The 12,383-nt window shown below is 39.9% G+C and overlaps 1 protein-coding gene across 4 annotated transcripts in view; it reads left to right on the top strand.

Annotated features, from left to right (window-relative positions):
* The window catches only part of LOC139264579 (shugoshin 1-like), a 35,951-nt gene that overhangs the window by 9,275 nt on the left and 14,293 nt on the right, over nt 1-12,383 (top strand). For all 4 annotated transcript variants that reach the window (XM_070881282.1, XM_070881283.1, XM_070881285.1 and 1 more), the window contains 3 exons: nt 5,451-5,539; nt 7,502-7,641; nt 8,613-9,620. In XM_070881282.1, the coding sequence (XP_070737383.1) occupies nt 5,451-5,539; nt 7,502-7,641; nt 8,613-9,620 (1,237 nt within the window). The remainder of the gene's footprint in view (nt 1-5,450; nt 5,540-7,501; nt 7,642-8,612; nt 9,621-12,383) is intronic.

The following is a 12,383-nucleotide window of genomic DNA, read 5'->3' as shown; positions in this document are numbered from 1 at the left end:
AAACTAAAACTATTCATTGTGTTTTGTAGTCAATAAATAGTATATGCCTTAAATTGCTACAATTTCATGATATGTAAGGTGTTTTAAAAAGGCTTCTGAACATTATTTTTCAGTAGGGCTTGCAATCTGAACGGATGTCCAAGGGCAAAAATAAAATTGAGGTACAGTATGAGATGGCTGACTCTTGTTTTTAAGAGAAGGTTATTATTTCGCTGGAAGAGAAGTAGTCGTATGGCCTTTCTAAAGGTATAACCACAACCTTGCTTCTCTGGTCAATTCCCATGCAGTTAGTAAATGGTCTGAAGACATGATCATGTGAAGATTACTGTTGTGCTTCGGTTTTCTTCACCATAGTTTCCCTCATGCATTTTTTATAATGCAGTATTGCTTTGACATATGTGTATTGGGAAGATTTCTGAAGAGGAAGGAATATTGCTAAAGGTATTACTCAACAACAAAAATAACTTGTATTTATATAGTGAAACATCCCACGGCGCTTCACAGGAGTATTATACGATAAAAATTTGACACCGAGCCACACTCCTGTTTAAAGGTGGAGTTTTTTTACAAAGAAACAAACTTGTTTGTTTCCTTGTAATGCTTTTGTGTTTTTAAAAAAAATATTTTTAAAAATCGACAATGAACTGTTATTTCGGCTAGATTTGCATTAATTGATTGCAGCGGGAGGTATGTAAGTTTTTCAATGTGCTTGATTACAGCTGCAGATCAAATCACTGAGGATCTTTGAGGGAAAAACTAACGGGACAAAATTGTGTACCACACGGTTGGTGGCGATAACAGCTGCGAGGTGGGACTTCCTGGGCCAGGCGCAGAAGTCCAGGCCGTCAGCTAAATTGGGCTTACTGCCCCCAAGTGGAAGTGGAGCGTGTGCTCCACTGCCTCTCGGTGGCGGGACCAGAGCGCTAACCCTTGTGATGTTTCCAGTGCATAGCGCTGGCGGGAACACGGGGCCTTTCCCTTCCGTTAAAGGGGAGGGCCACTGCGGGCTCTGCATTAGGGAGAAGGGACTACCGCTAGACTATTCTGGAGCGGGGTGCCGGGCTGCAACATCGAGGCACAGACTCCGCAATATGAAGATGAGAATACCACGTTTAAAAAATTTCAGCGCCGCACCTCCCGTTTAATTTTTGCCCTGCCTAAAGTCCAGTACGCGCCCAGCGAAGTTGTCGCAGGCTTTGCCCGTGGCAGCCTCATGGGGCACTACTGAATTTTTGCTCCGGGACGAAAACTGGTTGCTGTGCATGGTGATGAGGCTGTCATTGCCGGCGCAGCAGTCCAGGGCGCTACTGGCAGGAGCAAGGTGCTACCGGTTAGTGCCGCCGCTAAACGCCTGCGGAATTTCGCGTGAGTCAGTAACGGCGCTCCACCCAGGCGCAAAATCACTTGCACCTCCTGAGTTTTCCCCCCAACTCTTTCTTTTTAGTAAATATCTCATTTTCTTCATAAATAGACCAAATATTGCAGTAGGATGCTTCCCGCGGGCGGATGCCTCAGACCGTAATTTTTTTAATTGAAGTCCCTGGGTTGTTCTGGAGGAATGAACACTTGCACTCTGAGGCCTAGATGCACAGCCCAGTGCAGAAACAGACCCAGCATCTCCAATCTTTCCTCATAGCCAAAATTCTCCAGTCCAGGCAACATTCTTGTAAATCCACTCTGCACCCTTTTCATTGTAATCACATCTTTCCTGTAATTTGGTGACCAGAACTGCACACAGTATTCCAGCTGCGGCCTAACTAGTGTTTTATTCAGTTCAAGCATGACCTCCCTGCTCTTGAATTCTATGCCTCGACTAATAAAGGCAAGTATTCGATATGCCTTCTGTTGAGTCCTTAACTTTTAAACATAATCACATGAGGCACGTGCTGCAAACAGTCACTCTGTGACCTTCACCTTTACTACCTGGACCAAGGAGTGCTGGCCCTGCGAGGGACCTCCCCTTATATACCTGAATGCCCAGGTAAGGAGTGTCTCCCACAAGTACACCCCCTGTGGTCAAGGTGTTCATTTCTAGTAAGTATGTCGTGGTTACATGAGGGTTACAATTGTATAAGGGTTACAGTAGTATGCTGATTACATACATGACACCTCCTTAACCACCTTATCTACCTGACCTGCTACCTTCAGGGATCTGTGGACCTGCACTCCAAGGTCCCTTTGTTCCTCTACATTTCTCAGTGTCGTACCATTTAATGTATATTGGAGTTTGAAGGACATTCGCTAGGCAAGAGTTGGGCTAATAGCCCAAATCTTCACCCGCGAAGGCCCTTCTCCCAGGGATACGTGCGCTCTGTCAAAAGACATTTTGACAGATCGTAAGTGCCGGGTTCAATGCACATCGTACACACCCGGAGAGGCCATAATTTCAGTATTTATATGTAGACAGAAATTAATTTGTTACAAGGTTTTGGTCATTCATAGGAATTCCTTTTTTTTTCCTCCCTCATCTTTTATTATCCATTATTTTGTTTTTATATCTCTTCAGGTTACCTTCCTCCCCTTGATATGCACCATTTGCAAACAAGACAAGGGGAAATTTAATCTTTTCCTGGGTGTTTGCCATCTTTGAGCTGCTTGCTGGGAAATGCACACCAGCAGCAGTTTTTTTTTCTCCTCCTCATTCTTTTATGGACCTGGTTTCCTGCAAGTGGACTAGCTGAGATTACCAGCTCATTGGGAAAATGTGTGATCTCATCTTGTCACTTCATTATGTCGGAAACTTAGTACGGAAATGTGGGCATTGATGCGCTCTGTCGCATTAGCTTTGTCAATGATAAAATTCAGCTGTTGCATGTTGCTATGCATGTAATTGTGGCTTCAAAAACACAAACTTTTGATATTGAAAGACCCAGGTTGCATATTTCTAAAGTTAATAAAATATTATCCTGACTTGAATGAGAATCGCATACGAAAACAGAAGTTTGTGGTACCCCATTATGCTTGAAATTTCAGCCAAAGAAAACTTGCAGTTTGATATGTCTGTTATAACTGCAGATATCTCATTCAATGAGCCCTTCTGTTGGGGAGTTAATATGATTGGCTTAGTTGCTTCTTATTGGTAATTTTACAGAGCAAATTTTAATATAGATATGTTAGCTTGTGGAAGTACCTTTTTTATATGGCTGGGAAAGGAAGATCACATGAGCAATTTCTTACTGATGTCAAAACAATTTAAACGGTTATTCCATCTCTTTTCGATACGATTAACCTGGGCTTGATTCTATAGCGTATGAAGTGTGCTTTCAGATAATAAAAGTAACTGTACAAATTAGACAATCTGATGCTGAATTTTAATTTCAGACCAAGCATTTTGAAAGAAGTAGCCTCTAAAGTAACTTATGATTTTCTGGTGACTGCGAACCTGCAGTATTTCCTTTTTTTAAAAATGCAGTGAAAGAAATACAATGCATGAGATTTTGTAGTAAATTCTGCAGAATATTTTTTTCTCAATATTCTACCCGTGGTGAGAATCTACAGATCCCACAATGTGTTGCCAAACTGTTATTTGTACATGTACATTTTCTGAGCACGAGTAACACTTGAAAATTTTGAATTTATAGAAAATGGCAAAACTCCCATTCCTTCATCACAAATACGATGTTTTAATAATAGTTCTGTGTATTCACCACATTTGTTCATAAAAATGTCCTTTAACAAAAACTGAAAATGCTGAAACCGTTCAGCAGGATAGGCAGTATCTGTGGAGAGAGCCGACAAATTAACATTTTGGGTGCAGGCCCTTTGTAAAAACTGGTCTGCACTCAAAATGTTCACTTCACAAATGTTGCCTAATTTGCTGAGTATTTCCAGCATTTTTATTTGTTCTGATTTTCAGCATCTACAGTTTTTTGCATTATGTTCAAGATTTTCTTTGTGTTGGAATCACGGCAGTATTTTTTTTAATAAACTATTTTGAGATTTTTGGGTGAAAATGGAAGCGATATGTGAAAATTACCATTTTCGCTGCGCTACCGATTTTAGGCCAAACTTTCGACCTTTGGGATCTGCGCCATTGCAAAGGGAGGCGTTGTACAATTTATTTGCGGTGCAAAGCGCGAGTTTCGACAACTTTAGAGCCAGGGTGGGGGGGAGAATTTTATTTTTAAATTACCAAGACCCTTAACTAATTAATCGCTGCTAAAAAATAATAACTTTTAGCTTACCTTTTTTGCAGGTTTTATAACTTACCGCTTCTGGCAGGGCTGCACCAACAGGTTTTACTTGGCGCTGTTTTGGGTGCAGCGTACGGGTCGGGAAAGTGCCGAAAGTCTGTCAGTAACGCAATCCGCGTCTATACATCCGGCGCAGCTCTCCCAGGCGGTACTGCCCAAGGCCGCCGCAAACAAGAGGATCCCGCCTGGGCTTTGCAACTGGGTTTTCGCTGCGGAGGGTCAAATCGCGGTGAAAACCCGGTTGCAAACCTCTCAAATCCAGCCCATTTACTTTAAAGCTGTGGTTATAAGAAATTTGCTGCTGGCAGATATTGTGAATTTTTGTCAGTTACATCTTTGATAAAGTTCGGTGATTCACAAGCATCATCAATTATAGTGCTTCTAAGAAAATCATGAAGGATGTAATTAAGTTTAGTTTCACTAGTTCTTTCAATCAGCTGACAGGAGTGAGCTCACTTACATTTGTATGGTAAAAATGGTCATAAGAGATGGATACTTTTGAACTTTTTGGCGATGACAGAAAACCTATGTGGCTGCAGGTGGATGAGCATTTACTGCTTGTAGCAAATTTGTTTCATTTGCCTTTCTGTCTGATAATTGCATGGATGCATGCATGATTGTAATTCTAATCTACATGTACTTGGAGCCTGGAATATTAAGAGTGTGATCTAGCAATAGCCATCGTGTCTTCACTTTCAGAAATTTGGTCTGGTAAATGTGAGAATCTTCATGTTTCTAAGTGTTTTTCATAAAAATTTAGTTTAAGTAGTATCTACCATAGGAATAATTACTTGATATGAAGAAACATATATAATTTCTCCAGGCTACAGTATTATATGGCAATCTAGGATGATGCTACATGCTTTGGCTGTTTCGGATGATATGTTCTTTAAGCTATCTTGCAACTGATTCAATTAAACTATTTCCATTGCATTTCAGTTGTATGTGCAGAAATGTAGTGGGAAAATGTGTGAAATTGTCTTTCTAGTTTTATGTATGAGATAGAGTCCCTGAGCCTTTCCAATCTTGTGTCTTTTGCAGGTCATCAATTATGGTCAGCTCCACACCTCTTGGCTTTTCTCTCTAAGAAGTGTCCATATTTTGCACTAAAAGTGTAACTTTTGTACTGACTTATTGTAATAAAATTATGAACTGTAACATAAGTGACAGTCAACATGAAATTAGTACATTGTGAGGAATGCAAAAAGAGTGCAGAACCATATCGATACCTCAAATGTGTTAATTTTGTTGTTGCAGAATTTGAGACTTATTCCTGATTCTGTAGGGGAGGATCTAAGCAACTTTGAAGAGAATGATTTGTTACAAGGCTTTGAACCCTTTATTCAGTGAGTATGTTTTGGAATTCTAGTCTTTAAAGAATTAGACTATTTCACAGTGAAGGTTTTAATAAATGTAATGGCCCCCCTTATTACAGAAAAATATGTAAATTTAGTGTAATGACACATGTGTTTGATTGAGTGGACCTAACTGAAGTTGACCTAATCAAGAACTACGCCCTGTGCTGATGTATGGGCTGGTAAGCGTGACCTTTCTACATGATGATGCGACTAGATTCTAGATAGACTGAATTTTTCCTGCTATTTCTGTTTGAAGATTCGGTCTGGTTTTATATTATCTAATAGTATTTGCACATTATTGCCATTAATGATCTTTGCTATCCCACATCTGGTTACTGACGCATGTCTGGAACAGAACTTTCTGTCTTATCAATATCTGCCCTTGTAGCCTATGTGATGCACAAGTAGGCTGCTAGATTTTTGGGCTCTTCCCAATTATTATCACTGCCATGCAGTTCAGGTTTCCTGCTTGTGTTGGCAGAAGTTCTTTTGTTATAAGATACAATTCCCAAATATCTCAACTGAGAAAGAAGACACTTTTTGTATGAGAAATTAAAACTGCTAATGTGGTTGTACAGTGAAACCTGTTCCTATGCACACTTGCAAATGCCAAACAACTATAAAATACGGATACTTCATTACAGTCCCAAATATTTTACATTATAAAAGATACAAGAGGCACTCTGAAGCTCATGTTTCCTGCATCCTGAAATGTAAATGTAACCACCTTGATGCATATAAATCCTACTGCTCTCCTACCAAGGAGCATCCCTGCTACAGATCTAACCTGTACACAGTGAATTCCATAGTGTAGGAGTGGTTACAGTGTGCTCGATCACAATCCACCCCCATCTTCGGTCCATTCCTTCACTAAAAATGCTTCTGGTACACCCAGATTTGGGCATCGCCACATTCAAGGCCTCTAATGAGTGGCTGGAGTCATTCTGCAATCGTCACTACATCTCCTTCCAAGTCATTTTGGGCAAGAGTGCCAGCGTGAACCTCAATGTTATCGGCGATTGGAAGCTGTGTCTTGCGTCCATGGTCGAGTCACGTGATCAAAGGAACATCTAACATAGATGAGACCGACCTGTTTTTCCTGGCCTTGCTCAATAAGACCCTCACCATCAATGTAAAGGTAGCAAAAGGTCCAAGGACTGCATTACAACTGCCCTCTGCTACAATGTTGTGGAAAGTATAGACACCTTTTTTTTTAAAACAGACAGCTCATTCATCCCCTAGGTGTCCATAATTAACAGGTTTCAGTGTACTTGAAGTATGTTTCGGGAACTATTAAATTGAAATGGTTGAACTAGTTTGTCAAAGCTGGAGTTTGAGGGGCACTTGTTTATAAACATCATTTTATATTCTGATTATGAGCTGAAACAAGGGATAAAATGAAGGCATGAGACATCAATCTGTTTTTTTTTAAACCACGAGGGACAAACTAGTGAAGATAAACTGAGAAACTTGAGATAGCAACCATCAAGCAAAACTGCAATGCCTCTAAGGACCTGTCAAGTGTATAAATGAAATGTGTTTAATATAGAACAGATTCATTTGAAACTTAGATGCAAATATAAAGATTAAGGAAAAACAAATGAAAGAAGGACTTGCATTTACATAGAGCCTTTCACTGCCATGAAACGTCCTAAAGTGCTTTAGCCAATGAGATACTTTTGAAGTGTAGTCACTTGTAATGTAGGAAAATGTGTTTAAAAAGAAACTGGGACTGAATAAGATTGGGAAAATATATTGGATTCTAGAAAAGTTAATTTTGCATGAAAACAAATTGGTGAAGCGCCGATCATAAATTTTGTCAATATAGGTTGATTTATTCCTTAGATGATTTTTCTGTAATTAATTTGAAACTATCTGGACAAAATACAAAGCAAATAAAGCATACCACTTCTCTTCATAATATCTGCAAAAAATATTTGGCTTTCTCAGGGATGTTGTAAGGAATGTTCTCTTGAAGGACTCCAGAATTGATAGACCTGGAAATGCTGAGTGCACCACCGCTGTAGAGAGCAGAACAGTACTATCCAATTTGGTGGACAAACAGCCTGCATCACAAAAGATATCTAGAGGTAAGATCAATAAATCTTGGATGAGAAGAAAGTACTTTTAAATTTCCTATGAACCCACTCCCACTCCCAGAAAGGCAGAAAATAATTTAAAATGTCTTCTTGCCAAGAACAATGATTCAGTCTTGTTAATAAAAAAAAAAGTCCTGTTTTGAGGAGGAATGAAAGGAGAATCAGTAAGAACGGGAGCACTTTTAAGATTATTTCTTTCTTTAAAGTTGGAACCTTCTGTTTAAAAATAATGACTAGTTCGCTACTTACAAAAATAATCAGCATACTTTCTATGGCATGTCAAATGCAGGAGAATTGTTAGTAGACAATGTCTACTCAAGCAAAAACAAAATACTTTGGATGCTGGAAATCTGAAATAAAAACACAAAATGCTGGATATACTCAGCAGGTCAGGTAGCATTTGTGGAGAGAGAAACAGAGTTAACGTTTCAGGTCGATGACCTTTCGTCAGAACTGGGTGGGGGTGGGACGGAGAAAGTCCAGTTCTGACGAAAGGCCATCGACCTGAAACTTGAACTCTGTTTTCTTTCTCCGCAGGTAGCACCTCATCAAGACGGGCAGGGACAGAGATTTTTTGATATTAAGGGAATCACGGGATAGTGCAGGAAAGTGGAGTTGAGGTGAAGATCAGCCATGATCTCATTGAATGATGGAGCAGGCTCGAGGGGCCGAATGGCCTACTCCTAATTCTTATGTTCTTATGTTTATATTTCTCTATTATGGGATGTGTCTGCGAACAATTAAAAAAATATATATATATTTTGCTAATTTTGTCATTGTTTTAACTTTTATTGGAATGTGTTTTGTCCACCAAATTTGCTGATGCTTGTCTGTACTCTTAAATTTGTAACTTAAATAACAGATTATTGATCTGCCTTTAATCATTGTCTACTTCTAAAAGTCTTTTGACGTAGAAAACTGGTAACTGTTACAAGTTTTATTTACTTTCTGTTTTCAAAAAGGGAGATCCACATTTAACCAAAGTCAAGACTCTGATGCCAATTTAGTGGCTCCCTTGGATGATGTGCCTTTTGAGGGATTGGATGATGTGCCTTTTGAGGGATTGGATGTGGTGCCAAAAGGAGTTTCAATTAGGCGACGATCTGGGAGGAAAGGCCCCTCTTTCCATGGCCAAATTGGCACTGTTGAATTTTTCAACACTTTTGAAAATTATTCAGAAGTATCTTGGGCAAGTGAAGAACAAAAGTTTGAAATGAATTTCAAAGCTCTTGAAAATGTGCCTAATTCCCTAAATCCAAATCAAGGAGCTGATACAAGAAGCACTGAGCTAGATCAGTTACAAATGACAAACAATTTGGATCCTGAGACAGTCAAAACTAAGTTCAAAAGCAATGTGAGGAACACTGAAGTTGAAAATTCAGAAAATGCACAAAGGGTAAAGCCTATTTCAGAAAAAGGAGAGGATGTTCAATTGGAAGTAGAGCAAAGGGGAAGAAGAGGAAAGGTGAATGAAGGAAATAAAAGCATGCCATTAAAGAAACATTTGGAGCCTGCAAGACCGAGAGCCAGATCGAGCAGTAGAGATCAAAGTCAAAGCAAAAGAAGCACTGCCAAAGAAAGAAAAAAGTCTCTTGATTGCAGTGATATGTATAATTTTGATTATGAAGAAAGTATTCATCTCACACCTTTCCATAGGAAAGATGAACCAAGTGCAGATGAGCATATAGACAATACCAAAAGCTATGTTGATACAGAGAGTACTTCAGAAGAAGATTTGGATGATAGCCTTTATGTACCTCCTGCTGATAAAAAACGTAGGAAATCATCACGCTATAGTCAAGCTAAAAGTGAAGGGCCAGCAGTTTTAACAACCAGACCAAGGTCTAGCAGAAAAACTGTAACTCTCCCAAAAAAGGTGGCTCACAAGAAAGCACCTGAAAGTGATGATGAAGAGCGGACTACTCAAAATGAAATGGCATCTTCTGAATTGCTGAAAACTCCAGAGTATGGCAAGTATATATAAATTTCATCTGTTTCTATATCGTCTGATCAGTCATTCAACTTACTGCTTTGAAAGCTGTGAGGCCCAAGATCCAATTCTTTTCTGTGTGGTTTCTGAGAAATGCTTATTTTTTGGGTACTAAACAGATGAAAAAGGGGTAGCGACCCATAATGCTAGGCATCGGCCTCTGTTGCATTACACACCAACTTCCAGGGCTTAATATGGAACTGAGGTGGCAGGTGATGTCATAGCACTGTTACGTGTTATGTGTCTGATGACTCCTTTTTGAATTGAGTTGTCAGTTATTTAAGTCAGAACCTTTAAGTAGTTGAATTCAGATTGGAGAGAATCTGTTTGGAACCTTCAAGGATTAGATTAGACTAGTTAAGCTGCTTTTTTTTTGGAGAAGCTAAATATTATTTATACTATAAATATTTGTTTCATATATTTCTATTGCGTGAAAGTATAACTACTTGAAATAATATCTGATGTTGTGATACTCTGCTGCTCTATCCTCTGGAGGCATCGAATAATTACAGTTATTGAAATAGTTAACAGGAAGGCTTTTCAGTAAAGTGAGCACCTTATTGAAAGCTTACCGAGATATTGGGATGAGAAGTACATGCAGGGAGTTGGGGCTCCCCTCAGAGAAAAATTTAAAACATAGAAAACAGAAAATCCATTGTGTTTGCACAGAGGTGGGACGGAGATGTAATTTCTCTCACTGTTGACACAGCGAATTCAACAAAGTTGCAGTAGTCCATACAAAGGGAAGGAAAATAGGCAGGGACGGCTCCATTTGCTCTGCCCCCTTTTCAAGGGTGTTATCGGTCACTTGAGAACAGGATTCTTGTCCCACATACTCGGTTGCAGAGATATGTGGCATGGGAGGGACCAGGAAAGGTAGAATGGATAACAAATTCTCGAATGGGGAAAGTATTTAGCATGAATAACAATGCTCAACAGCACTTTCTAATGCAGTTTTATTTGCCTTCGAGGCGGTTCAACAAAGGTTCACTACATTGATTCCTGGGTTGAGAGGGTTGTCCTATGAAGAGATTGAGTAGATTGTGCTTGTACTCTCTGGCATTTAGAAGAATGAGAGGTGATCTAATTGAAACATAAGATTCTGAGGGGGCTTGACTGGGTAGATGCTGAGAGGCTGTTTCCCCTGGCTGCAGAGTCTAGAACGAGGGGGCATAGTCTCCAGATAAGGGGTTGGCTATTTAAGACTGAGATATTTCTTCACTCAGGGTTGTGAATCTTTGAAATTCTCTGCCCCAAAAGGCTGTGGATGCTCAGTCGTTGAGATTTTTGGACGCTAGAGGAATTAAGGGATATAGGGATAGAGTAGGAAAGTGGAGTGCGGTCGAAGATCAGCATGATCTTATTGAACAGCGGAGCAAGCTAGATGGCCTACTCCTGCTCCTAATTCTAAAGTTCTTTTTCAGCCAATGTCACTTTCCTAGCTAATAAACTAAAGATCAAAAAATAAAACTGCTTTTTTCAAATTCATTTTCAGGAAGTAGACGTCTCCGGCAAGTCCAGCATTTATTGCCACTCTAGTTGTCCTGAAAAGTTGATGAAAGTTTGATACAACTAAGGGACTTGCTAGGCCACTTCAGAGGGCAGTAAAGAGTCAAACCACATTGGTGTGGGACAGGAGTCATATGTAGATCAGACTGATTAAAGATGGCAGGTTTCCTTTCCCTCAAGGACATTAATGAATCAGTTTACGACAATCTGACAGACTCATGGTTACTTTTATTGATACCGACTGTTATATCCAGATTTGTTTTAAAATCAAATTCTCAAACTGCCATGGTGGAATTTGAACTCACATAATTAGTCCAGGCCTCCTCATAACATAACCACTACGTTATTGCTGCCACATGGACCCTCTCGACCTCTCTCTTCAGCAGCATTGACACACACTATCTCAGAGCTGTCCTGCTGCACAGTTCCATTTCATCCTTTGCCTCATCCGGCGTTTTAACACAACTTTTTTTCTTCCTTTCGAGTTCAAGAATCGCAAGCTTTAACAACTCTTGGACACAAACGCCCCTCCGGAACCTTCTTCCCCTTCACTTTCTTCTGACCCCATCCCTTCTTCCAATCTCATCCTGCCATGTTTTCACTAACCCCTCTGACCTTCTCCTCTCTGACCCTGCACAATCAGTCCTCAGCAAAGGCCTGAGCTTCATTCCCTTATGCCCCCACTTCAATGAATTTCAAGCTCGGCATGATACAGTGCCTTCGTCTCCATGCCCACTTCTTGCATCCTAGGGTCTTAAGAGAAGTAGCGGCAGGGATAGTGGATGCACTGGTTGTAATTTACCAAAATTTCCTGGATTCTGGGGTGGTCCCAGCAGATTGGAAAACTGCAAATGTAATGTCCCTATTTAAAAAAGGAGGCAGACAAAAAGCAGGAAACTATAGACCAGTTAGCCTAACACCTGTGGTTGGGAAAATGTTAGCGTCCATTATTAAAGTAGCAGGACATTTGGAAAAGCATAATTCGGTCAGGCAGAGTTAGCATGGATTTATGAAGGTGAAGTCATGTTTGACAAATTTGCTGGAATTCTTTGAGGATGTAACTAACAGGGTGGATAAAGGGCACTTGACAAGGTGCTACATAAAAGGTTACTGCAAAAGATAAAAGTTCATGGGGTTAGGGGTAATATATTAGCATGGATAGAGGATTGGCTAACGAACAGAAAATTGAGAGTCGGGATAAATGGTTCATTCTCTGGTTGGCAATCAGTAACGA

This window comes from Pristiophorus japonicus, chromosome 5 (assembly GCF_044704955.1).
Source record: "Pristiophorus japonicus isolate sPriJap1 chromosome 5, sPriJap1.hap1, whole genome shotgun sequence".
NCBI classification, from domain to species: Eukaryota; Metazoa; Chordata; class Chondrichthyes; family Pristiophoridae; genus Pristiophorus; species Pristiophorus japonicus.
Note: the sequence above shows the minus strand (reverse complement) of the source record. Positions and strands in the feature narration are given on the sequence as shown.